The following is a 26,884-nucleotide window of genomic DNA, read 5'->3' as shown; positions in this document are numbered from 1 at the left end:
CAAAGGGTGTGCAACCAAATATAAGTTGAGGGTGCCAACAATTTTGTCCAGCCCATTTTTTGAGTTTTGCTTGAAATTATATATATACCCCGCCCCCCTCTTTTTGGTATAACAAACCAACAGATGTGTTAACGACAATAAATACTGGAAATCAGGGTTCATAAGGGACTAAATATCATTGGTAGTAATAACATGTGTGTCTCCAACAATTGGTTTTGTCCCAGTTCTATGCATTTTTTGGGCTGGCACACAGGTTTAAAATCTGCCATTCCTGCATTTCCTTTTTATAATCAGTTAAAAAGGCTATTTTGACATCTTGCACTAAGTTATTGTCTCTGACATGCACAGACCTGTACTGTTCGGAGTGCTATGAATACGTGTTTAAAACTCTCTAATTGTAGATACATTTGCCACCATGTACAATATTAACATGAGATGTTGCAGACAATCACTGCCTTTGACTATTTCTTCTATTTTAGTTTCATTACTAGAATTGAAACATGACACACAATAACTGTCTGACAGCAGAAATTCATAAATCCACAGTCTGTATCCACACCATGCTTGCACAACTGAGCTGGAACTGAACTCTGCACGCGCACACATGCACACACACGCACACAAACGTACACACACACACAAACAGACAGCTTACAGACTCGGTCAACGACCGGACAGAATTTTAATTTTGAATACAGGGTGGGTATACGCCCCCTGATTCCAGCACCCACACATACACATACACACACACACCAAAAGTCCAGTCCAGGATCACTCATCCCAATAGAGCAGCTGCCTTTGACTCTCCTCATTCGTGTCCATTTGTTATAGGGGTTTAGAGAAGTCGTAGTGATCGCGGTCCCTCCTCTGCCTCTTGCGGGCCAGTTGTGGGAAGTAGGCGCTGTTGTAGGGCCGGTCCCTCTCGCCCACCACGGTCTCCGGCTCCTTCTGCTTCCCCTCGCCGCTCTTCTGCTCCAGCAGGGCTTTGGCTTTCCTCTTCTCCTCCGCCTCTCTCTGCAGTCGCTCCGCACGGAGCCTCTCCAGCGTGCTGCTCGGGGGTCAACGGGAAACGAGAACGTTACAGGGCAGCGACTCACGCGCCGCTGCGCTGCACTGCACTGTGTTTCCCACAGAATTGAATTCTATTTGTGGTGGTAGGTTTGCAGAATTAACTTGAATGCAACAGTTTTTAGCAAATTAGCGCAGCCTGGTCATGATGCTAACCAGATTTAAGCACAATTTAGTACAACTTGGAAAATCATTGTGTGGTGGTCAATGTTGATATTGTGGTGGGCCGCCACAAATAAGTCAATGTATGGGAAACACTGACTGCACTGGCCACACTTATGCTATATGCTAACAGCTGCTTCTCAGTTACATTACAGCAGGTGCTCTCCCATGTGCGCTGCTAAACGAGGCCAAGATGACAGTCCAGGAATAAGAGAGTGCCTTCAGGATAATTACATAACACTACTGTAAAGGGCTGTTCACAGCAGGAATGATAACTATAAAGATAACAGGCACTATAATGATGATAGTGTAAGGAAAGGGAAGGAAAGTCTCTCCTCGTGTTGATGAATGTGATGTCTAAAATTTGACGGATTCCGACTGGCTGTCAGTTTTTTTTTTTTTTATCATTATCAAAATTGCTCTGAAAGTGAGAACAACAACATTGTTCTTCAATGGTTACGGTTTATGTGTGGACGTTGTCATTCATATTAGCTAGAGCAGTGTTTCCCATACATTGACTTATTTGTGGTGGCCCACCACAATATCAACATTGACCACCACACAATGATTTTCCTGGTTGTACTAAATTGTGTTTAAATCTGGTTAGAATCATAACCACGCTGCACTAATTTAGTTAATAACTGTTGCATTCAAGTTAATTCTCCAAACCTACCACCACAAATAGAATTCAATTCTGTGGGAAACACTTTAGAGCGATACTTTTTTGCCATTATCATTATGGTTATCGTTCCTGGTGTGAACAGCCCTTAAGACTATAATAATAGAAAAGTATTGCTTTGATAGCAATGCTTTGATATGTTGGTATAATTCTTAGATACTGTTTTTTGTATATTCTTGAACAGTTTGAAAAACATGTTTGACGGAAGACTGAAGACAACGAAGACATGAAATCAAACAGTTACAGTTAAAAGCTTTCCCATGAGGAGTTTAAAAAGCCTTGGCTACTAATGTTTAATATCAGTATCAGTCTTGGCCTAGGAATACAACACTGTGCATGCCAACCATAGTCCTCCACAGAAGTGTAAAACCAGTGTAAAAAGTGTTTTGCATGTAGCTGACTCTTAGCTATGTGCTGCTATTCTATAGCTATATCTATTATGAGTGACAAAAATGCATTTAGCAAACAGTGCTGCAATCAATGGACTGAAATATTCCTAAAAGCTATGGCTGCTACCCTTCACACCCATTTCCCCATCATTCTGTCTCACTGTTTCACAGGTGACGCTTACATTGCATCCCCGGTCCCCATCTCACTGACCTGAGACATGGACATCATCGCACGACGAGCACCACAGCCTGGAACACTCACCTCTGTCCTCCGCTGCTCGTCCCTCCTCGATCTTGCCTCTCTCTCTTCCTGCTCTTTTTCTCTTTGTGCCCTTTCTTCGCCAGGGCTTTGTTCATCTCCGCCAGCGGGTCCAGGCTGTCCTTCAGCCTGCGGTCTCTCTTCTCCTTCTCCTCCGCCGTGAAGCTCCTGTGCTTCCGTTTGTCCTTCTCCTTCTCCTTCTTCTTCCCCCTCTCGTCCTTCTCCTCCTCCTCCTCCTCCTTCTTCTCTCGTTCACTCCGACTCTTCAGGTACCAGGGAGTGGCCTCAGTGCCTGGCGCGGGGCCCAGTGACACCAGAAGGCCAATAGCTCGCTCTTGCTTCTCCTGGGGGGTATGAGAGGGGGCGAGGATAGGGGTAGTTAGCAGTAAAACAGACACATCCAAGCTCTACAAAACACCTGGAAAGATGTGTAGTGCCCCCTAGCTGTCCTGGTTATGTATAGTAGGGTACGCTTCCCGAATTCTTTAACAGTTAAGAAATCTCTTTCTTTAGGTAACTAATGCTTCAACTAAGGAACTAGTTATCAGTACTCTGTGTGTATAGGAATATTCAAAACGAATTAAGATAGTTAATTTAACTCAATGTCAATCATGTAATTAACCAATGTAATTAACCAATTAACCAGAAATAGATCTCTTGTGTGGTGTAGGCTAAACCCCCAGTAGAGCATTCATTAACCTAAAAACAGAGATCCATACATCCAAGCTCTACAAAACACCTGGAAAGACGTAACAGAGCAGCAGTGCGATCACCACCTGCATAGCTAGTGTGATGAGCCTAGTGAGAGTTGCTGCTGGGTACCCATATGCTGCTGTCCACCTTTGCTACAGATGTTTAAAGAAGACAAATGGCCGCTCTAGTCTAGACAACAAGACAGTGTAAATAATCAAATAATTAACAACCTCCCACTGGCATTGAAGAATACAGCGACGGATTATGATGAGGTACGGCTATTGAGTAGCCTAGCTTGTTAAAGAATCAAACACTTGGAAAAAAGGAGTCCAGGGCCGCGTTTCCCAAAACCATAGTTGCTAACCTGTTAGTTGCTAACCTGTCAGTTGCTAACCTGTCAGCAACTTAGTTGGTTGGCAATGGGAAATTGCATTGCAACTTAGTTAGCAACTATGGTTTTGGGAAACCTCCCCAGAACAGTTAGAGGCAGGTATCTAGATGGGGCTACCTTCTCCTCCTTCTTCTCTTTCAGGTACTCCTCGTTGCCCTTCTTCCCAGAGGCATCTTCCAGGGGGAACAGGTTCAGGAGCTCTACCGCTGCTTTCCCCTCTCCTCCTTCTGGAGCTCCGTCCTCACCCGCTGCCCCACCACTCTGCCCAAGGGCACCGCGAGATTTGTTCCTCAAGAATTGTGTCCGTGCCTGTACGAGACATGGGGTTTGTTATGGTTAGCGTGATGTTAAGGCATTCCAAAACACATCCTTACAACTGGACATCATTAGATTAGATGAGACCAACAGATAAATAAATTGTGCATAACTACGTTGTGGACCAATTGCAACTTTGGTACATTTCACGTGAAAAACTGGGAAATTTGTTTGAATTGGATTAGGGCAGTGGTTTTCAAACTTTTCCCGTCTTTACCCATTTTGCATGTGGGGAATTTTCAAGTCCCATCTGACCCCATCACCCAGCAAAATGGTAACGTTAAAATACTATTGTCACATTTTGGTTTCACGTTACATTTCCCGTCTCAGTCCCCTGGATCTGATGGTCCCTTAAATTATATGTAGGCCTGTTTATGATGCCTATGTGTATGTGTGGTATGTATGCTATGATCTTCCTTGTCAAAAAGAAATGCATAAATAAAGATAGGCACAACAAAATACACATTTCCTCCTGCTTGTGGCGCCCCACCTGTCATGTTTCCATTCCTCACTAGTGGGGCTAGTGATGAACACTTTGAAAACCATTGGATTAGGGAACATTTACCCTGTGAATTTGCACCTTGAGACACTGTGCAGTAGTAGGCATATTATTATTGAACTACTGTATTCAACACATAAAACAACACACACATGAAGGGAAACAAATGGTAAAGTTATTGTGTTTAGCAGACACAAACGGTGCCTAAGGATGTCTCTCACCTCTTGCTCGGCGCGCTCTATGCGCTTCTGAATCTCACGTTCTTCCTCGGCCGCTTGTGCTTCATCTCGTCGCACACGAGCAACATTGTCCTTGTTGCGCACGTGCCAACTTTTCTTGGGTAAGATGTTCATTTTCAGGGATTTAAATCAGAGGTCGAATTTAACCCTTCCGCCGCAACAACTTCTTCAACATCAAATCTGAACTACAACTGTCGGCCAATGTTTAAGAGAGAGTGAGAGAGCTTGATGATTAAGGTTGAGAATATTGAAGTGGCTCTTTACTTGTGTGCTTCTTAACGCATTAAGAAAATAGGCATTTCATACAGGGTAATGTAGCCTAACATTACAGTTGGACTCAGTCAATGTGAATTAGCTGTAGCTACCTAACTACTAGACTAAAGTTTCCCCTTTCATACATGAGCCATGATGCTATAACACGAAGGCATCAGATAGGCTTACGCATAAGTCTTTACGCATGAGTCTCTATGTTTACTCGACAATTACATATCGCGTAAAAAAACGTTTTTCTCAAAATATCTAGCTGAATCGGCTATCTTCCACAAGACTCATAGTAGAGTATCAACACAGGAAGTTGGTCGACGTATGACATCATTACGTATCACAACAACAAAACCATTACATCACCACCAGAGGGAGCCCTACCAAAGATTGTTAAGGCGGAGCTCCGCCTTAACAATATTTGGCCCTACTCAGGTTTCAGGAAGTTATGTTCAGTTTTGAGCATTTTTCTAAATATACATATTTTCCATGTATAACCTCAATATCAACACAAGATTTTCAACTAATTAATTTTCCTTTTCTCACTAATTGATTTATCCTTACAGTCACAGTTTGTATGTTTATTATTCTGTTACATTAGTCTAGCCTATTTATAATATTGATATTTTTAAGCTTTTTGATTAGACTAAAACAGTTAATTTTAATGTTACTGTATTGCTCATTGATTGTCATTATAAGTCACTTCGTACAAAAGCATCTGCTAAATACCATACACATAAATATTTAAACATAAAGAACATTGATAAACTATCAGAATGTCATACAAAGACCGTGTTCTGAGTTCTCTTGAACTGGTATGGACTTTCACAGCCCATACATTAGCATGAATTATCTATACATTTCAAAATCAATTCATTGCTTATACATACATTTAACTTAAAGGATTTTGTTTTACAAAATTCTTCACATTCTTTTCGTTGAACACTGCTTAGGCTATTATAATCCCTCTGGCATGTGGAAGCATTTAGAAGGTCCTAGTGTTAATTTTGTCACCTATTTTTAATTTAGTCTTAGTCTTAGTCTTGTGACAAAATGTCCTTTTTAGTCTTTGTCATATTTAGTCATTCAAATATAATTTTTGTTAGTCAAGTTTTAGTCGACTAAAAGTCTCGTCATTTTAGTCTAGTTTTAGTCAAAAGAAAACTAAAGGTATCTTAGTCTTAGTCAGTTTTAGTCAAAACATTTTAGTCTTCTTTTTTTATAACAAATTATTTCTGATTACCATTCGAGTCAAATAGTGTTTCACACATCTCAATTTTCCAACAATATTGTGTGTCCACAGGGCTACTCGTCTGTTATAATTACTCATTCTGATTTTTTGTCAGTCAGTATGTTTACATGCACAGGTAAGTCAAGCTAGTTATAGCTCGGCTGGGATTTGACCATAGACAGTAAAAGATTTGACTGGACCACTGTCATGATATTCCTAGACCAGTGTTTCTCAAAGTGTGGTCCGGTCCACAGGGTTGCAGCAACAGCACGTAGACTAGCCTACAGGAAAGCTGTTGAGCATAAACTCATTCGGAATATTTTGATAACGTAACAGCTAGATATTCTGTCTTCTCATTTTGTAGACAAAAATGAAGAGAGATTTTATCTTAGTTTTTATTTCATGCAAAACATTTTAGTCTCGTCTTTTTTCGTCAACAATAATGCATCTTAAGATAGTCTTAGTCAGTGTCTCAGGACATTAATGGCGTCTCGTCATCGTCTCGTCTTAGTCATGAAAAAAAAGGTTGTTGACGAACATATTTCCTCTCGTCTCGTCTGACGAAATTAACACTAAACCATTGAAATGATTGACATATTTTTCACAAATTCATAGGAAGATGGAGTGTCAGCTGGAATAGATCTCTGAAGTTCGCCTACAAAAAAGCTACCATCTTTGCCCATATAAGGAGATCCGGTATCTTGCAATTTTTCCTATGGGAAAATAACATGGGGATTTTTAATTATTGCCCCTGTTAAACTCTCGCGTGGACGAAGAAATCGGAAATACAGTCGTTTTGCTCTAAACACTTTTGTCCTCTGCCTTCAAGTGGATACTGCGATCTTTGGTACGTTAAGACCACAAACTTTGATTTTTGCTACCCCAGAGCTAACTTGCAATGCATCTTGCCATAGGCAGTTAGCTTCAATTAACATCGGGATATCCTTATATGGGCAAAGATGGCAGCTTTGGATCCTTTTTGGAGGCAAACTTCATTGGTCTATGGTGAACAGCTCTTGGGATTCAGTCCAGAGCATGAGGTAGCGAAGCGGCAGTCTAGCTGTAGTTGTTCTGCGTCGGCCTGAAGCTAGCCCTCATGGGGTCGACGGCCATGGGGGTGGGATCCCTCAGAATGGGATCTCTGTCATGTTTTGGGACACCCTGCTTCGTAGTGAGCTCCTCTATCTGCTTGACCAGGAACTGCTTGTCTCGTCCCTCCTGAGAATCACACACACACACACACACACACACACATACACACACACACGTGATGTTTAGGATTTTATAGAAATGCTCTGTTCTGTCATTGAACAGTGGACTTAAGTTGAGTGACACGAGGGAAGTGTTCTCTCTGACTGTGCGCCTACCAGTTTGAGTTGGGCTTTGAGCAAAGCCACGCTGTTGCCATAGACGGAGGCCAATGCAGCCACGTAACATAGTACCACACTGAAGAAGGAAGAGACATTATCACACCAAGGCTTATCTAGCCAGAAGATGGAATACCAGCACTCTTATTCTACTTAAATGTTTTCCAAAAAGTCATCAGTAAACTAGTAAATGCTGAACTACAATATAAATTAAATAAATTAAATTAAATAAAAAAAAAGTACCTTAGAAGTTTATGCCTCATTAAGTATTAAGACAAGTAGCATACATGGGAAGTACTAAGACATTAAGTAGCATACATGGAAATTCATGTTCCTAACAAAAGAAATGGACTCGTATGGACGTAGTAGACTCCTATATGTACTGACCAGGAGAGGAGGAGGAGGGGAATGGAGAAAGCTTGGGAGCCAATGTAGCGCAGGAACTCCTTCGTGGTTGGGGACAGACCTTCGAACGAGTTGGGCACGATGCTCCACATGGTCACCGAGAACCGGAAGGGACCACAGCCATAGGATGGGTGAAGTCTACAGTTCACAGGAACCAGGAGGAAACGGGGAGAAGTTTCATTTTTAAGACTAACAGAATTAATAACAATGTATACAATAATTTCATCTGTAGTAAATTAAGGTATTATATTATTGGCAGATCTCTAGCTGTGTACAGGTAACTGTTTTGGATTAAAAAAAAAAAAATAGAATGAAAGCCTACACGTAAGCCATCAAACCAGTGGGATGTCAGTGAACTAGACTGTCATGTTTTCTGTCAGGCACTTACTCAGCCATACTGTAAATCAGAACAGTGGTGGCCAGACTCCAACCAAACAACAGAACCAGGAAGAAAACAACGTTTGAGCTGGTGGAGCGGAAAGTCCTCGCTGCTGGGCGACAGTTCTGGAACAGGCTGATCTGTGAGGGGAACATAGCAGATGGTGAGCGTGAGGTTGAAATGGGTTAAAGAGGCTATACAGTATAGACAGAACTATAAAAGAGAGAGAGAGAGAGAGAGAGAGAGAGACGGAGAATAAAAGAAATAGAACCAACAAACAAACAGGCCATGAACGCACAAACAGGCACACACAGAAACGATTGGAACAGAATCGAGACCAGTGAGAGATCATTCAAACGTCAAACGGGGGTAAAGACCAGGAGCCCTGACTGACCTTTTTGCAGTAGAAGATGATGACAAACTTGATGGTGTTGAGCAGAGGCAGCAGTGGGCAGAAAAGGGCTCCTGTCCACACCACTGTCTGGGCATACACCAGCCCCAGAACATTGGGGGGCACCAGGAACTCCTCACGACCCACCCACTGGACCAGGGACCAGGAGCAGTTGTCCACTACCATGCTGCAGGACAAATCATATGGCACAAATAGAGTCTCACAGCTTCATAACATGGCAGTGGCACTTAATGGTCAGACTCAGTGATTATAGCCATGCACAAAGATACCAATACCAATACAACACAAATACACACACACACACACACACACAGTAATGACTGTATAAGATGAGTAAATGGGACTGACCGTCGAGGAAACTCCACCAGAATTAGCTTAACAATGGTCGTCAAGAAGTCAAATAGCACCAACTTATACATTTCCTGTCCCACACGGGTCTCCCAACACTGTGTGTGTGTGAGAGAGGGAGAGATTGAGATTTGATTGTGTGAGAGGGAATATAAAACCTTTTTATTTTTATCAAAATAAAGAAATGTGAATGTCTACACTGATAGGTGATACCATATACTGTGTTATGTATACCTGCATACCTGATATACGCGGTGGTTGTACTGGCAGGGACTGCATGCACTCCTATCTTCGTAACAGGTGATGTTTTCCCACAGTGTGAACAACAAAACTGCAATGCTGACCAAGCGCAGGAACACTGCTCTGTTTGGCAAAAGAAAACAAAACAAGATGAACTGCGGACATGACAGAGATGTAAAGTAGGCGGCCTAATCAATGGAGTCTATCAAATCTAATCCACTCAAAGCTGTCCGGCACTGCAGATCATGAATAGGTTGGAGAAGCAGTACAGGAAATCTACAAATACTCGGACTGTCCATCCAGGGCTATGGACCCTTTCAACAATAAAAACAAAAACAATGCTTGAACGTTCTATTTGGGCCCCAATCTACTTCCTCTGCATTAAGATAATATGGAATGTTAAAAAGGAAGTCTTGTGGGGCCAACTATGATGCTGATAATGGAACTCTCTTGAAAGGGTCTATTCTGCGAACAAACAGGTGCGCTCCTAGGGCATGTCTGGTGGCACAGAAACAGACACTGAGCTAATTGTAACTTGGAGACAAATAAAAATGTAAAAAACATTTAACGAGTCAACGTTTTGTAGGGCATTGCACTAAAGTCCAATTCATTTTCATTTCAAAGTATCTGCGCTGGTTTTGAACGTTTCAGCCGGAAGCCCTCTAGGAACAGATTGAAACGGTCTATAGCAGGTCAAGTTAACTATTCTACCGGATGACGTATAAGAATAATAATGTATAGGAAAGATCCTACCATCCTTGTTCTCTTATTATACACGTTATGTAGTTGATCAAAGAAACAAATCTTCAAATTTAATTTAAAGCCAGTGCTAAAATAGCTGTTCTAGAACCCAATAGCAAAAATTTAATAGATGTGATTATCAAAGCAAACCAGATAAGTGAGATAAGTTCTCCTTATCTGCTTCACCTGTGTAGTTGTGTGAGTGTACATTTTCTATTGTATTGCATTGCATTGCATTGCATTACATTGCATTGTATTGTATTGTATTGTATTGTATTGTATTGTATTGTATTGCATTGTTTTGTATTGTATTGTACTCTATTCTATCTTATACATTTCACATTTAGTCATTCAGCTGACACTTTTATCCAAAGCATCTTCTGCTGTATTTGATTCCTTCTTTTTCGCTCCATCTCTCAGATGCGCCCTCCTCTGTCCAGATAGCTACCTGAGTAGGGCCAGGATAATGGTGGTGCTTGGGCTGTGTTTCTCCAGCAGGGCAATTTGGTCACACAGCAAGGGAACGACGAAGTTACTGGCCGTGATGACGATGGAGGGCAGGTACTCCAGCAGAAGGCCCACTATCCCCTCCTGAGCTTCCTGGGTCTGTTCAGTGAAACACAAGCAACATAGTCCCACCAGCATCTCAAAGACAGTAAAACACCAAGAACAAAATGCTACCACCCTATGAATGGAGAAGAGTTTAGGTGTAACACCAGCAGGAACAAACAGTCCCATGGTAACAGACGTAGAGAATGAGAGTTTGGGGTCTGCTCACCTGGCTGAATTGTGTTGCAAAAGCAATGCCCGCAAAGGCTCCTCCGATGAGCGCGAGGACAATGAGGTTAAGGAGGGTGCGCAGTGCATAAGTGCCCACGGTCTGAAGAAGAGTCAGGGACTTAGCCTTCAACTGGAGCCTCTCCTCCTCCAGGTCCACCTGAGAGAGAGAGAGAGAGAGAGAGAGAGAATGAAAAGCTCAGGTTATTTCGGGTGTTAGGGTGACAGAGTGAGATCTATGTCTTGGGTGAGTCATCGTGTCTCATAAGGCAGTTGTGTGCATACCTGCAGCTGGTAGCGGATGTTGTTCTGCTTCAGTTTGGTGGCACGGTCTCCTTGGAGACCATAGTCCCAGCCAGTGAACAGCAGCATACTGTAACCTCCGACAGTGCCTCCACCCGTTGTCACGGCAACCCGCCACACACCTCCCATCCTGACATCCAAGATCAACCAAGATTTTGATAGAACCATAACCAAACGTGACTTTTTTGCCACTGCAGGGCTTAAAGGTCTCTCTCTAAAGCTTTAAAGAATTCAGGCCTGGGCCAGGTCATTTAAAATGTTAACTGACCTGACGACGACGCATATGAAGCAGAATATGAAGTAGAATAAGGCCGTCAGGAGATACGCCAGAGGGATGTTGTAGGAGAAGCCATTGGTTACTATCATCGTGTTGTTGTAGTACCCGTAGAACATGTAGGAGTACTCCATAAAGCCCTGCAATGGGAACAAAAGAACTTTGTGTATGTGTGTGTCATGGGTGTCTAAATTAATTGACAGGTTTTGTACAAATAACTGCATAGATAAGCTATATCAAACACATTCTACCATGTCCCCGAAAAGGAGGAGTAGTTACATACATATTTAAACACACTGTGTTTGATCAGTAACATCTGATTTAGGAATGTAACGATTACCGTCATAATGGTAAACCGCGATAAAAATCTTGACGATAACAATTACCGTTTTCATTTCAAATATCATAATTATCGCAGTTGATTACCACGGTGTGGAAACCGTGTGTTTAATCCTTCCCAGCTTCATCCGAGCCTGCTTTCGACATACAGTAGGCCTGGTACAATGAAAAAAAAAAGGTACCTTACTGATTCTGTTGTATAATTGATGGATTTAACGGCGATACAGATTAGGTTACACCTGATTTTAAAAGGCGGAACATTTTCACCGCAAAACGTGTAGGTATCATGTAGCCACTCTGCGTCTTTTTATACCGTGATAATACCGAAAACCGTGATAATTTTGGTCACTATAAGCGTGAGGTTAAATTTTCATACCGTTACATCCCTAATCTGATTGCTTTCCTGTTTGTTTACAAGAATGTGGTTTTGCATCCACTGAGCACAGTGAATAGTCATAAAACAACAGCTGACGTAATTTGCCACTGAACTTTAACCTCACATCAGGAAATGGCTGTCATTTATTTATGTCAAGTAATCAGTTGAGAGCCAGATTAAGGTACAATATTGCATGCCATCACTGGGCAGTATATTAGCTCAAGGGAATGAGGATATACCTACCGTTCCCGACAGCAAGTCCAGGAAGTATGTGTAGAACACTGTCAGTGCATTTGGGCTGGTCTCATAGACCATGCACACCTCCCATCCTGATAATAAAACAGAAAATGGTCATAAAATCATCAGCTGGGTAGGACTCCACGCCAGGCACCAACAAAAGCACTTTATTACATAATTATGTTTCAACGATCTGGAATCCATTACATTAACAGCTCTTTATCTATGTGAGGTCCCACAGAACGTATCGAGAACCCTGTAACACCAGTTACTAGGTGCCAGCCGCCATAATGAAAGTTTGACAGACTCAGAAGGTTGCTAGGAAACTAGCACAGTAACCCACAACTGTTGGACTGAACCAGAGCTGGATCTCGTCTGAACTAATTATTAGAGAAATCTCTGTTGATCTGGCGGTAATTCTTGTTAGGGGACAGTTGCTACTGGACAAATTAGGCTGCAATGGACAAATAAAACAAACATAATTGATGATGACTGAAATATGAAACAAGACAGACTGACAAAAATCTTCAAACACAGACCTACAGCAAGTAGTTAAATAATCACAGATTTCAGGTATTAGATCTCAGACTATGACATTTAAGACTGCTCTCAGACAAACCTCCACAAAGACGGTAGTTTTTCTATGTTTTGGGGTGCTCTGTTCTCAGGAAACACTGTTTTCCTTTGAGTAGTCATGAAAGTAAATAGTACTGAGGTGAGATGAGTTGTACCCTGGAAATCCAGAGTTCTCGCGAGAGCACAATGGAATTGACTCTGCAAGACACTCTGGCAATGAGCAATGATGCACGTTACTTTTACCCCTTGCATCCCGGGGAACCAATCAAATTGGCGTATCTGATATATGCGGGCCAGAGGCGAGCTAAACTGATGACGAAAGTGCTGCAACGTTGGAGGTCAGTAAACATTGGTCGTAGTGTTATCCAATTGCGTTCAAGTCCAGACTCACAGAGTAAACATTGGTCTAGTGTTATCCAATTGCGTGCAGTGAGATTTTCAAATGCATGTTTGGTGCCGCCCCTCGAGTTAGGCCATTACATTGTTCGTGGCCAGACCCTTAATCTTTCTAGATTACCAGGGTCTGGATTTTCCAGGCTAGATGAGTTGTGTTAAATTGCTAACAAAGGCCAGTAGAACAAGATTATAGTTAACTGCGATCAGAGAGGATTACATGGCTTGTTAAACTACCGGGTCACCTGTGAGGTTGGCCTCTGTGATAGTGGTGTTCAGGTGGAGAGAGTTGAAGACGATGGCGGGGATGAGGACGAACCCAGCTATCAGCAGGGAGGACAGGAAGTTCAGGACGACCAGGAACCGCAGGAACACAAAGTAGGACTGGACACCCCCACCAAAGTGCCCTAAGAAGGGAGTGAGACAGGTGAACAAAGAGGGACGCACATGGAAGGAGTCAGCATTTTCAGTTACAGTACATGGAGAGAGTTAGTATTTTTAATGGAGTGAGTTAGTATTTTTAACACATGGAGAGTTAGTATTTTTAACACATGGAGAGAGTTAGTATTTTTAATGGAGTGAGTTAGTATTTTTAACACATGGAGAGAGTTAGTATTTTTAATGGAGTGAGTTAGTATTTTTAACACATGGAGAGAGTTAGTATTTTTTAATATATGGAGAGAGTTAGTATTTTTAATAAATGGAGAGAGTTAGTATTTTTAATATGGAGAGAGTGTTTTTAGTTAATTGTAGTGACAGGTGGGACATTCTCTTTGTGGCATTATATTGGTGTTCTGAGTGTGTCATTGTAACAGAGTGTCCAACTCTCTATCTCTTTCTATCCCTCTGTGTGTGTGTGTGTGTGTGTGTGTGTGTGTGTGTGTCACCTCCTATCTTGTGTATGGATTTTCTCCAGAGAGTGACCAGGGCCAGAGCGTTTTTGGCCTGTGAGGAGAAGCGCTTCAGGGCTCTGGACCGTCGCGCCCGCCTGGAGGCCACAGGTACACGCATCTGCTGAACCTGCCTGAGGGCCGGGGGGGGAGAGAAAGAGAGAGAGAGGGAGAAAAAAAGAGAGGAAGGGGGAGAGAGAGAGGGAGAGGGAGGGAGAGAGAGGAAGAGGGAGAGAGGAAAAGAGAGAGGAAGAGGGGGAGAGAGAGAAACAATAAGGATTCAGAGAGACAGAGCATGACAGAGAGAAAGCAAAAGAAAGACAGAGGAAAAAGTAGAAATGTTTTGATGTCATGACAGTCCAGTTAAGTCCAGTCCTGCAGCTTATACTTGATGAGGCATCTTCACCTGAGGGCCATGTATCTGGCCTCAGACTCAGACGGAGACTCATTTTACAGAGTCAGAGTGCACATTGTAGGCTGGCAGTGTTAGGTTATAGCCATCAAACATGAAAGCCAGACACACTTCCACCCTCTGATCCTTCACAAATACATTTCCCCCCTTTGTCTTTTACCTCAGCCTGGCACTTCAGTTTCTTACTCACACACTATGCCATCACCCCACAACTGGCCAAGAGTCAGATGAAGTCACAGCACAGCACTTTTCTTTTGATGTTTTCTCTTTGATGTGCTGTTTGCTTAAATTGAACCTCACCTGTGAGTCACTTTATAAATGAATCAATGGAATATAATTGTGAAAATCTGGATGAAAAGGGGGCAAATCAGGCCCAGCAGACCCTGAACCTGAATGCAAAGACATCCTGTGGTCAGGTTAAAAAAATCTCTACCCCACCTCATCATGACTACAGAATAAACAAACATTAATTATTAATCCAAGCGAAGTAGAAACATGATACTGTTTTTTCTATGCCATGACATCCCCCATTTTCCGCTTCAAGTGAAGCCGTCTGAGATACCTGACAGCTTTCCTCAGGGCGAAGGGCATGGGCAGCTCCCTCACGTGCCGGGGCTCTTCCTCTTCCTCTTCCTCATCTTCACCCCCCTCAGACGATCTGCCCCAGTCAAAGTGAGGGGATGCATTCTGATTGGACGCATGCGATGGCGGTCTCCGTAACCTTAGGGACTGCTCAGAGTTGAAATAGCCAGAGCCTTCAAGAGAAGACACATTAGTTCAGCTCATTTCATTCAGGAGACTCAACATACAGGGGCAGGGATGTTCTGTACAAGAGGGTTGTCTTCACCAAAAGCCACATCTGAAGGCCAAATATTGGGTCAGATCAACTCCGACACTGACATCACATAGCAGCCAACTATCAAATGGATCAATTCCAGCCAGCATCTTTGAAGTCTGTGATTCAGTTCACCAGTTTGTTTACATACTCCAAATAGACCAACTACCCATATATAAAGTGTATGCCACACACAACAATTTCAATATAGGCACCTGACTTTGTTTACTGTAACACTACAGTTTAAACCCCTAACTCCTAGGCTACAACCAGGAAGAGAAACTACCAGTAAACTGAACTTACTACTTACCTGCTGTGGCAACACCGTTGCGGTTAAATTCATTCAACTCCATTGTGCCAGGATAGATCCAGATAAACAAAAGGAGCAAACCAATAATTCCAATGTACAAAACCGAGGTAAATACGTTAACACATAACTATGTTTGGTTTGTTATGTCTGACAGACCATATCAAAAACCCCTCCTCTCCTCACCCAGTAACAACGTCTCTATGGACTTTGTGCTTCATGCAAACAATCTTTTCCCAGGCAGCCAACTTCCTTGAGTGGTTAACCCATTCAACAACTCCCACAACTCTAATTTCCATGTGCATTCAGCTACACTGTTTTAATCATGGAGCCCAAATATAATGACTTCAAAAGAAAGAAAAAAACATTTAAAAGAAAATTATTATTTTGTTAAGAACAAAATTTTGACAAGCTAATGTACAGTTTGTAAGCAGGTCCTTAATCGTGTGTGTGTGTGTGTGTGTTTAGGAACAATGTAAAGGATTTTCACTGGGCTCTCCCTTGAGTAAAAGCCTCTTTTGAAGATGTAGAGATGACCCCAAACCAAACAAGAATGCAAAGATGTCCTTTATTTAATTTATAACAATGTAAAACTCTTATAAGGCAGGGGATGTTACAATCATCATGGCAAAATGATGAACCACTGATGTAAAACTGGAAAACATCATGGGATAGAATCAGGAAAGAAATTAAACAATGCATGTGCATTTAGACTGGTTCTCACAATAGGGCTATTTAATTCCTGTAAAACAGTAAGCCCCTAACAAATAAAGTTACTGCCTCTAAAGGGGTTTGGATTTTATACCAGAGAGAGAGAAAGAGATAGGAGGGGATCAACACCAACACCAAGCCAGGTTATGGATGTAAACTTGTCCTCTAGGCAACAATAACCAGCCATGGCCAATGGAAATATGATTAGTCTTGGTCTAGCAATCACAATCATGATGTAACAAAAACCTTGACTTCCAGTAAACAGCTGGAATGGACCTGCTCCACTGCCAGGCAATTAGGTCACAACTACCTCATTACACTACATTACATTACAGTATGTCAAGACGTACAGGCTTCAGTGTAGAGATAACTGGTGTCAGAGCTATCGTAAAGTGCCTATTGGTCTACAACACACATGGTCCAAGCATGTGATATGGCAGTAAGGAACTACAAGAGAAAAAGGAGAGATGTACCACTGTGTACACACACACACACACACACACACACATACACACACACGATGAGAACAGAAATCAAAGAAGCTATACATAAAGGTATGGCATCATTACCCAAATGTGAAAATATGCAATTGGCTAGCATAAAGATAAAAAAAAAAACTCAAACCTAGATCAAGACAAACCTAAAGTCTATACTTTCCCTGCCTAGCTGACATAAACAATAGCTAATATGTACATTCTTGAAATTGGAAGAAATTGAAATTCAAAACTGAAAAGAGGGAAAAAAATCTTCCAAAGTACATTGTACAAAATAATTGTACAATTAAGATTTTAACATCCTTACCCAGGTAAACATTCTGTTTAATATCTCAGCCAACCTTAATATTATATATTAAAAACCTGCCTGTCTGTATGTCTAGTATTATAAAATCTAAAACGCTGATGACAAAATTTGGCCTGATGGAGCACTGTACTCTTATCAACAATATATCAATAAAAAGATAAATCAAATAGGGGAAAAAAATAATACTTCTGCCTAATTTAGGAATACATTTCTGCCAATGGCTCTAACACAAATCAGACCTTTACCTAATCTGGGCCAAGTCAAGGCCACTTTTTTAAACTAAAGATACTTATATACACAGCTAAGGGTGGGAAAAAAAAGAATGTTCTATTCAAGTGCAAAAGGAGTGTATTGGTGTTGGAATGTATGGTTTGCATATATTTCCTAGTATTATACACTATACATATTCTAACATGCAAAGGTGCAAACATGAGAGAGAATGTCTGCATCCAGAGCCAAACGGTTCAGCCTGCTTCCTCTGGAGCTGCGGTAGCCCCCAGCTTGAGTTAAATGTTTACAGGGACATTAGCTAACCTTATCTCATGAATGTGTAATAATATCATACAGGCATCACATCATTACTTAGTTTAGTTTGTGAAAAAAAAAAAAAATACAGGTCTGTGTTTTGTTACAGGGGCATTTTTGCCACAGTATTTTACACTTGTGAGACATTTCTATACACTTTGGTGAATTTCTAAGATGTTATTAATTTGTGATATACTATATATATATATATTTATACACACAGTCAGAAATATTCACACTCAGGCATGTGTACACATACACAGTATACACACACACACACACACACTATACACACACACACACACACACACATACACACACACACACACACTATACACACTATTTGGATTAGTTTTGGAGATGATAAAAATATGACCAGGTAGGTCAGATTCCTTGTCTTGCTTGCCTTAATTATTTAATACATTATTTTGTGCTATGATGACCTACAATTGTATTACAGATGCATTGAGGCTTTGCCAGGATAAACATTCCCATGATCCTTTGCACCAGCCATGCTCATGGTAAGACTGACATGTGTGGAACTTCACATTCTTCAGTCCTCTCCTCTGCTTCACACACACACACACACACACACACACGTAACCTGATATCTCTGCTCACAAAGCACATGGCTAAGCGCACAGTAGCATGTTGACAGTGCATGCTAGGACCTGCAGGTCTTATTTCAAGAGTAAACAGCTTTTCCCCACCACTCCACCCCACACCACACCACACCAGTCCCCCACCGCGGGCTCTCAAAACACCCCACATCACTCGCTCTTCTCCCTCAGGACTTCCTGCTCCTCCGTCTTCTTCTCCTCCTCTGCCGCACCCGTCTTCTCTCCCTCGCTCGCTCCCTTCCTCTCCCTCCTGCCTCCGCCGGCCTTCAGCAGTCGTCCGAGCACGATGCAGCCGACGGCGACGATGTGCATGCTGAAGTAGATGGAGCTCCAGTAGCTGACCGTGTCGCTGGCCTTCAGCAGGACAAAGCCCATGCACATGTAGTCATAGGCGCGCATCTTGAGGAACCAGTGGACCCAGTCGAAGATGCTCTGGCCCTGTGGGCCCAGCCGCGAGCGCACAGCGCCCTCCATGGCAGTCTCGGCCGCGATGCACAGCGGGATGGTCAGGAAGGAGAGGTAGTAGCCAGCGTGGAGGCCGTGCCAGTAGGCACTGATGAGCATCGTCCAGCCAGCCCTGAGGACAGGAGAGAGGAGAGGAAGAAAGGGAGGGATGAAGAGAGGGAGAGAGAGAGAGAGAATAAGAGAGAGAAAGAGAGGGAGGTATGGAGAGAGAAAGAGAGAGACACACACACGATCTGTCATAAGGTCCTTCAAGTCCAACGTAAAGTTGTAAACCAATGATGAGGTAATACAGAATGTTTGAATGCTGTGTATGTTTGTGCGTGAGTGTGTCTTTCCTGTATGCTTGTTTGTGTGTGTGTATGCCAGTATGTTTGTGTGTGTGTGTGTGTGTGTGTATGCCAGTATGTTTGTGTGTGTGTGTGTGTGTGTATGCAAGTATGTTAGTGTGTGTGTGTGTGCCAGTATGTTAGTGTGTGTGTGTGTGTGTGTGTGTGTCAGTATGTTAGTGTGTGTGTGTGTGCCAGTATGTTAGTGTGTGTGTGTGTGTGTGTGTGTCAGTATGTTAGTGTGTGTGTGTCAGTATGTTAGTGTGTGTGTGTGTGTGTGTGTGTGTGCCAGTATGTGTGTGCCAGTATGTTAGTGTGTGTGTGTGTGCCAGTATGTTAGTGTGTGTGTGCCAGTATGTTAGTGTGTGTGTGTGTGTGTCAGTATGTTAGTGTGTGTGTGTGTGCCAGTATGTTAGTGTGTGTGTGTGTGTGTGTGTCAGTATGTTAGTGTGTGTGTGTGTGTGTGTGTCAGTATGTTAGTGTGTGTGTGTGTGTGTGTCAGTATGTTAGTGTGTGTGTGTCAGTATGTTAGTGTGTGTGTGTGTGTGTGTGCCAGTATGTGTGTGCCAGTATGTTAGTGTGTGTGTGTGTGTGCCAGTATGTTAGTGTGTGTGTGCCAGTATGTTAGTGTGTGTGTGTGCCAGTATGTTAGTGTGTGTGTGTGTGTGTGTGTGTGTGTGTGCCAGTATGTTAGTGTGTGTGTGTGTGTGTGTGTCAGTATGTTAGTGTGTGTGTGTGTGTGTGTGTCAGTATGTTAGTGTGTGTGTGTGTGTGTGTCAGTATGTTAGTGTGTGTGTGTCAGTATGTTAGTGTGTGTGTGTGTGTGTGTGCCAGTATGTGTGTGCCAGTATGTTAGTGTGTGTGTGCCAGTATGTTAGTGTGTGTGTGTGCCAGTATGTTAGTGTGTGTGTGTGTGTGTGTCAGTATGTTAGTGTGTGTGTGCCAGTATGTTAGTGTGTGTGTGTGTGTGTGTGTGTGTGTGTGCCAGTATGTTAGTGTGTGTGTGTGTGTGTGCCAGTATGTAAGTGTGTGTGTGTGTGCCAGTATGTGTGTGCCAGTATCTTAGTGTGTGTGAGTGCCAGTATGTGTGTGCCAGTATGTTAGTGTGTGTGTGTGCCAGTATGTGTGTGCCAGTATGTTTGTGTGTGTGTGTATGCAAGTATGTTAGTGTGTGTGTGTGTGTGTGTGTGTGTGTGTGTGTGTGCCAGTATGTTAGTGTGTGTGTGTGTGCCAGTATGTTAGTGTGAGTGTGTGTGTGTGTGTGTGTGTGTGTGTGTGTGTGTCAGTATGTGTGTGCCAGTATGTTTGTGTGCGTCTCACCTGAGTGCGTAGGCTCTGAAGGGGGCGTTGGGGTAGATGTAGTGGTGAAGCCACCACTGCACAGTCATGTTCCAGTAGCGCATGCCGTGCCTCACTTTGACACAGAAGTCCGTGTTGTAGCAGTCAATGTTCTGGATGGTTCTAAAGTCATACTGCACTGGGGTGTCAGGGTCAGGGCTGGACATGTACACAGAGGGATATGGAACACACACACACACACACACACACACACACACACACACACACACACACACACACACACACACACACACACACACACACACACACACACACACACACACACACACACAGAAATATAAAAACTTTCAACCATTGCACTCTGAATATATAATGTGTCTGTATGTCTACTGGCAACATTTGGATACAGTGCCTTCATCAACAAATGACAAAAACAATGACTGTACAGATTCCTCCACATTATCTACCTGGAAACAAAGATGCTTGTTCATTTTACAACTGATGCCAGTCCTCACTTTCTTTAAACATTCTAAAGTATAGTACTCCAACAGCTTTCAAGTAGACAGGACAGTTGGTGGCCTAGATACTCCTACAGAGAGCAGGAGGATTACATTTCATAATCACTACTAGTGGTCTGAAGTGGGTGGATTATGATCATCTGTGTCGGTGGCTCATCAACAATCACTGTGATAAAAAAGAAATGTGAAACAAATGTAGTGCTCCTGATTTCAGATAATTCCAAGCATGGAACTTGCCTCATATTGGCCTTCTGAATAGAATCACATCACATACCCCTATGGATTGAGTAAGGGATAACGGCCGCCGAGGTGTCCTGTTATACGGAATTAATGGACGAGGGCGAGGGGCAAAAACTCCCCGACGCGCAGCGGAGGGGAGTTGCCTCCGCCCAAGTCCATTAATTCCGTATAACTGGACACACCTCGAAGGCCGTTATCCCGCTTATCACCCGGTTGCCACTGTAAACACTGTAAACACGCGGTTCTGTTTAAAAAGAAGCTCACTAGTTCAGCTTGTTGTACAACTTTAGCATGGACAGTTAGCTTGTTTACAGTTGATTCCATTGTTGGGAAGCCTGCAACTAAAAGATTCTAGAGCGCTGCAACCGTCTTCCTACTATGGTTGTTATAGTTACCATTCATAAGCATTGATATGGAATGGTGTCCTGTTATTCAGAATTAAAGGCCACCCGCCAGCCAATCAGAAAAGAGTATTTCTTCTCTCCGGGTGATAATATAGCATAAAGTTCTACGCAAACTTCTATATGCGAGCCTTGCGGGTAAGATTGACCTGTACTGAACGGTGGGTCCTCCTCCAGGTTTGGCCTGCGCCCCCTCTGGGTAGCACCCCAGTCCTGCACTGATGCAGCCAGCCTCAGCCCCACACCATGCCGAGTAGAACCGCATCCGGAACACGAAGAACACAGCAACCATATAGAAGAACCTGCAGAGACACAGACGGCATTATTAACAACATAAATCTGTGTGTGTGTGTGTGTGTGTGTGTGTGTGTGTGTGTGTGTGTGTGTGTGTACTTGTACATGTTATGTATTGTGATTTACTAGAACAAGACAGACAACACCAAAGTGTTATAGAAGACATTATATGATCCCTTACTGTGTAATTATTAATACATTTTAATTTTAGAAGAGTTTGTTTTAAAAGAACCTCCAAATTGCTTCCTCACACACACACACACACACACACACACACACACACACACACACACACACACAAACACAGATACAGGGTTTCCTGTCCCTGCCTACAAGCACTGACCTGAACAAGAAGTTGTGCTCCAGGAACTCGTCAGTGCGGACGTAGGCCAGGGGGAAGACGTAGTTGACGGACAGGAAGAGCGCCCCGTACACGGGCACCATGCTGAGTCTGAGCAGGCAGGGATCCTTCCCCGGCAGGGAGAGAGGACTGGGCTGCTGCAGCCAGTCAATGTACGTCTGGAACCTGAAGAAAGGGCCTGAGACGACGCAAAACGATGGAGTGAGAGCGAGAGTGAGAGAGAAGGAAAGAAAGAAAGAAAGAAAGAAAGAAAGAAAGAAAGAGAGAGAGAGGAGGAGCGAGATAAGAGGTGGGGAAAGGAAGAGAGGCAAGATGAGAGGATAGTGATGATTGAGAAGATAGCAAAAGCAAAAGAGGGGAGGGGGGATACAGTGTGTGTGCATGTGTGTGTGTGTGTGTGAGAGAGAGAGAAAGACAGAGGAGAGAGAGAAAGGGAGGATTACGAAAATCAGAAAAGTGTCAGACCACCCAGAGAAAGAAGGAGAGAAGGAGTTTGAGAAAAAAATGGCGTAAGCATGATAGCAGGTAGTACAGGCATGGACATGATACAACATGAACCAGAGAGGTACAGCAGCGACACATGAACCAGAACAAAGACGGAGAAGGTAGCAGTCAGAAGAAGCAGCACCATGCAAGTGGGAGAGGGGTGATGGTTCAACACCACAGACCAACACAGAAAAAACAGAGAGGGAAGAGAATTGATTAAAAAAAGCTAGACAACTCACATCACACATCACGTGCAATGAGATGCTGACAGAAAAAGAGACACAAAATGCACATGTTAAAATATTTAAATCAAAAGACGACATTAAAAATTAGCTAAACAGTAGCACAACAAACTTTACAGTGACACTGAACAAAAACACAAGAACAGTGGGCATAACTAACTGACAGCAATAATAATAGCTGTGCACTATGAAAATAAATAAACACACACACACAAATTAATGCAAATCACACCTACCTGTCATTATACCCAGATAGCAGTAGCTATAGGATATGATGTCATAGATGGAAGGCTCATGGGGAATAACACCCACTACAGGTGATTTGGAGAATGAGCTCACTTCCTTCTTCTTTTCTAAGTAAAAACTCTTCACCTCATTGGCTAAGCTGACCATCTGCGGAGAGGCCACAGCAAACAAACGTTACAAACATCTTTGAGCGCTGTTCAGCCCAGACAGAGCATAGCAAAGCGTTTGGTTAAGCATAAATAGTAGTGTGCTGAACATCCTGTTGTGTTATGCAAGTGCAGCTTAGAAGGCCATTCTTGGCTTTCTTTTCAAAGATGTTTATACCCCCCAGGCTGTAGATATAGATACACATCAATATACTACTTTCCAGTACAAGAAATACAGGCATTGAGAAACTACACTGTTGTTGGGATTGCTCTGTGCTTTTGAAAGAGAGAGATCAGGCTTTCTTTGACACTGATCTCCAATCTAACTTCCTGTTTCTATAAAACAGGCAGATCTATGTCATGTAGCTTTTGGGGTCATGGCTAAATTCAGCACACATCAACAAGTCAGAGCCTGCAGAGCTCGAAGTATGGCAAACTCCAACATTATGGATCAACCCAATGTCACTGTAAACTCTTTTGCATATGTTCCATAGATAATCCTGATAGATAAACTCATGTTTTCCCAAGAAAGGGTTCTGTGCACATGATAACAACAACAACACAAACTTACACCCACAGACAGACAAGACCCCCACACTCCCACCCCAACACACACACACACACACACACACACACACACACACACACACACACACACACACACACACACACACACACACACTTCCAACCTTGAGAGTGAGGATAAGCTGAATGGCATTGGAGAAAGGCGTGGGCTGAGGAAGGCCAAGCCATGTGGACAAGCGGAAGAAGAAGAGGTAGAGGAATGTCCAGCCCAGGGTGATGGCGGGGGCGCTCCTGCCAGGAGATAAACACATCTCAATACTCATGCATGCTGGTCAGCTAGCAAGATGGCCATTGGCCATCTGTTCATTATGGGCCAGCTTCCTATACATGGACAAAGCCCTAAAAGCTCTTTTCAATAGTGATCTTTATTGAGATTTTCTTTTAGTCTAGGACTTAATCTGTGTATGGAAAACCTGCCCCATGTTTCATAGAACAACTGCTAAAACTGCTCAATTATAATCAGACAATGTTTCTCACTGGCTGACACTACTACTACTACTACTACTACTACTACTGGTAGAAGTAAGTTCTTATTAGGAAGGTCAATGACCTTCGAAACCATCCCTATTTGCTTTTGTTCAAATGTCAATAGGACACAAATGACTCAAATACCGACAGATGGGGATGCTAGGCAATGATAAGGGTGTCAGGCAGGCCGGAAATGTAAGTGTCTGAATCGCAAATCTATGGTTAAGATCTAATTTAAGCCCCGAGTATAATTGAGGTTAGAGTTTGTATGACACAGCGGGCCCATTTTCCTGTGAGTGCCTAACAAAAAAAAGAACTTCAGCCGACTGAACACTCACCCTTGGAGGGTTTCTAGAAATAAACTGAAATCCTCTACAAGCAATATGTTCCTGGTTGGAGATCTCTCTTCACACAGATGTGGTTATGTAAGAGTGTGTGTGTGTGTGTGTGTGTGTGTGTGTGTGTGTGTGTGTGTGTGTGTGTGTGTGTGTGTGTGTGTGTGTGTGTGTGAATGTGTGATGCGGTGTTATGTAAAACATGTTTGGGAATCATACTCACCTCCAGTTCAGCTTGATGATGGCCCATGTTCCCAAAACCGTAATCAGAGAATGTAAGGTGTGGACTCTACAGGTAACTATGGTTATAGTCAGACCTAACAACAGTGCTGCCCCCTGCTTCACCGGAGGACCTGTCAACAAAAAGAAATCACACTTTTTATAGGCCTACATGTACATTTCTAATGTACATTACAGTAGTCCAAGCTTTGCCTATATGACACTCATTTAAAAAGAACAAATACATTAATGATGTGACGTTTAAGAACACCTGTCACTTACTAAGATAACGGAAAAGGAACCCAATAGGTATTGAAGCAGCAATGAATCCCAGGTAGACCAGTTCATCTGGTGACATCTCTGTTTCATGCAAACAAACACCACCCACAACCTGGGGAGGGGAAACACACAAAGGGACACTGTGTCCACACACAAATAATGATGCTGCTCTCTGAACACATGCAAACGCTGTATATGATTTCACTAACAACCAAATTTGCAGCTTAGCTGAAGATTAGCCAGCTAGGAACAAACAGTTGTTTAATATTTCATGTGAACTCAATATTTTGTGTGAAACCGCCCATACACTCTTCCTCTGAAATTACAGCTTTCATGTTCTAGAAAACAAAACAACTTGATGTTACCAATGACCAATGCAGAAAAACTAACTAGAAGCAAAGCCAAACATTGCACTGCAGCGGTTGGCTTAAATCCGTTAAGACCTGTGCTGCGAAGACAGCTTTACAGCACACATGTACTTGTACCATGGTACCATCACAGCCAAGAACAGACTGTTAAACACTCATCGGAGGCTGTGTCAGTGTGCTGTAACCTCCTCTTTAAAGTATCTGGTGTAACGTCATCATTTCGCAAGGGGCTACATTTCATTCACTGGTCTTGCTTAATGTCCGCAGGCATTCATGACTTACCGAGGAATATAATTTGTGCACCAGTAAATCAGAACTGAAATAAAACACGGTCTAGTAGTACCGAGCGATGAAAATTACTTTTAGATGTTTTGCATATTTGAAGTGATATCTATTCATTCAAATCCCACGTCTCTCAAAAGGTGTTGACTCACAACATACCAGTAATTGAACTGGTGTAGCAAACGTCAACGTTAATATAATCCACCAACGCCACTGAATTATTTGTCTTCATATACACCTTAAAAACAACTCATAAAATCTCGTTATCAATACTCACGGTAAAGGCGCCTCTGTCAAATTAACAATCGTCGCTCTGCCCGATTTTGTTTCGGAAAGTCTCCAGTCGTGCCAGAGGTTGCTGAGATCGCCACTTCCTTTTACTGTCCCCGCCCACGTCAGTACGTCAACAAGTGCCACTCATAGACTGTTCTATATTATAGTCTATGGTGCCACTCAAACCATCGTCCCACCCTTTCACTTCTGACCGTATGTATCGGTATCTCTTCTTTACATTATGTAGTCATACAATGAAACTTCAAATATGTCTAGGCACGTGACAAAACTAAATTCCAGAGAAATAAGCTTTTAGGAGAGCATAAGTAAACGTAAGTATTTGGATCAATCATGAAGCCATCAGTGGTTTTATTCTGTGGAAACTAAACAGCTTATCAAAGTACACATTCCAGTTAAGCCTTGTACCATCAAGCAATACAAACGCAATTTGTATTGCAAATACATAAGCAATTTGTTTGCTTGTGAATGACATACAATGGAATGATTAGCATTTATGTAGGCTTCTCTAGGTCGGTGGCTCAGTAGGCTTACATTCTTATGCAAGGGTCTGGTTTTAATCAGGCTACCAATGATCAC

General features: G+C 42.7%; 3 protein-coding genes across 5 annotated transcripts; all 3 read right to left on the bottom strand.

Moving 5' to 3' along the window:
* Window positions 1–651: 651 nt before the first annotated feature.
* leng1 (leukocyte receptor cluster (LRC) member 1) lies at window positions 652–5,325 on the bottom strand. The gene is made up of 4 exons (XM_076279404.1): window positions 4,677–5,325; window positions 3,759–3,950; window positions 2,561–2,901; window positions 652–1,048 (listed from the first exon to the last, which is right to left on the bottom strand). The coding sequence occupies exons 1-4, from the start codon at window positions 4,806–4,808 to the stop codon at window positions 826–828; spliced, it is 888 nt and encodes a 295-aa protein (XP_076135519.1). The 5' UTR covers window positions 4,809–5,325; the 3' UTR covers window positions 652–825.
* Window positions 5,326–6,761: 1,436 nt separating this feature from the next.
* On the bottom strand, window positions 6,762–15,977 carry tmc4 (transmembrane channel-like 4). Its single transcript, XM_076280142.1, has 16 exons — window positions 15,801–15,977; window positions 15,218–15,410; window positions 14,241–14,377; window positions 13,599–13,760; window positions 12,391–12,476; window positions 11,427–11,572; window positions 11,141–11,288; window positions 10,857–11,015; window positions 10,527–10,684; window positions 9,340–9,460; window positions 9,098–9,195; window positions 8,732–8,915; window positions 8,347–8,477; window positions 7,941–8,096; window positions 7,554–7,632; window positions 6,762–7,404 (listed from the first exon to the last, which is right to left on the bottom strand). The coding sequence occupies exons 1-16, from the start codon at window positions 15,841–15,843 to the stop codon at window positions 7,243–7,245; spliced, it is 2,163 nt and encodes a 720-aa protein (XP_076136257.1). The 5' UTR covers window positions 15,844–15,977; the 3' UTR covers window positions 6,762–7,242.
* Window positions 15,978–16,351: 374 nt separating this feature from the next.
* mboat7 (membrane bound O-acyltransferase domain containing 7) lies at window positions 16,352–26,431 on the bottom strand. 3 transcript variants are annotated; one of them, XM_076280130.1, is made up of 9 exons: window positions 26,292–26,431; window positions 25,368–25,504; window positions 25,090–25,219; window positions 24,168–24,294; window positions 23,323–23,479; window positions 22,341–22,536; window positions 21,853–22,005; window positions 20,566–20,742; window positions 16,352–19,031 (listed from the first exon to the last, which is right to left on the bottom strand). In XM_076280130.1, exons 2-9 carry the CDS (start codon window positions 25,441–25,443, stop codon window positions 18,605–18,607), a joined length of 1,443 nt encoding a protein of 480 aa, XP_076136245.1. In that variant the 5' UTR covers window positions 25,444–25,504; window positions 26,292–26,431; the 3' UTR covers window positions 16,352–18,604. The 3 variants fall into 3 exon arrangements, with proteins under 3 accessions (XP_076136245.1, XP_076136244.1, XP_076136246.1); XM_076280129.1 differs by having other exon boundaries at window positions 25,368–25,476; window positions 26,292–26,430; XM_076280131.1 differs by lacking the exon at window positions 16,352–19,031 and having other exon boundaries at window positions 20,562–20,742; window positions 25,368–25,476; window positions 26,292–26,428.
* Between the last annotated feature and the right edge of the window lie 453 nt (window positions 26,432–26,884).

The sequence above is a fragment of the Alosa pseudoharengus genome, unplaced genomic scaffold (assembly GCF_046254945.1).
Source record: "Alosa pseudoharengus isolate Yale_2024_CS ecotype anadromous, Long Island Sound unplaced genomic scaffold, YU_APseudo_1.1 YU_APseudo_1.1_scf_12, whole genome shotgun sequence".
Taxonomy (NCBI): domain Eukaryota; kingdom Metazoa; phylum Chordata; class Actinopteri; order Clupeiformes; family Clupeidae; genus Alosa; species Alosa pseudoharengus.
This window is presented reverse-complemented; position numbering and strand designations above follow the sequence as displayed.

Bases quoted from the DNA above. Each gene is read 5' to 3' on its own strand.
- leng1 (XM_076279404.1), bottom strand. From the start codon at position 4,808: ATGAACATCTTACCCAAGAAAAGTTGGCACGTGCGCAACAAGGACAAT. The intron at 3,951-4,676 runs GTGAGAGACATC...TGTCTCGTACAG, and splicing joins TAGAGCGCGCCGAGCAAGAG to GCACGGACACAATTCTTGAG. The intron at 1,049-2,560 runs GTGAGTGTTCCA...ACCCCCGAGCAG, and splicing joins ACGAGCAGCGGAGGACAGAG to CACGCTGGAGAGGCTCCGTG.
- tmc4 (XM_076280142.1), bottom strand. From the start codon at position 15,843: ATGGAGTTGAATGAATTTAACCGCAACGGTGTTGCCACAGCAG. The intron at 9,196-9,339 runs GTATGCAGGTAT...ACACACACACAG, and splicing joins ACAACCACCGCGTATATCAG to TGTTGGGAGACCCGTGTGGG. The intron at 8,916-9,097 runs GTCAGTCCCATT...TTTGTCCTGCAG, and splicing joins CTGGTGGAGTTTCCTCGACG to CATGGTAGTGGACAACTGCT.
- mboat7 (XM_076280130.1), bottom strand. From the start codon at position 25,443: ATGTCACCAGATGAACTGGTCTACCTGGGATTCATTGCTGCTTCAATA. The intron at 22,537-23,322 runs GTAGGTGTGATT...GCGTCGTCTCAG, and splicing joins CTATCTGGGTATAATGACAG to GCCCTTTCTTCAGGTTCCAG. The intron at 22,006-22,340 runs GTCAGTGCTTGT...GTGTCTCTGCAG, and splicing joins GAGCACAACTTCTTGTTCAG to GTTCTTCTATATGGTTGCTG.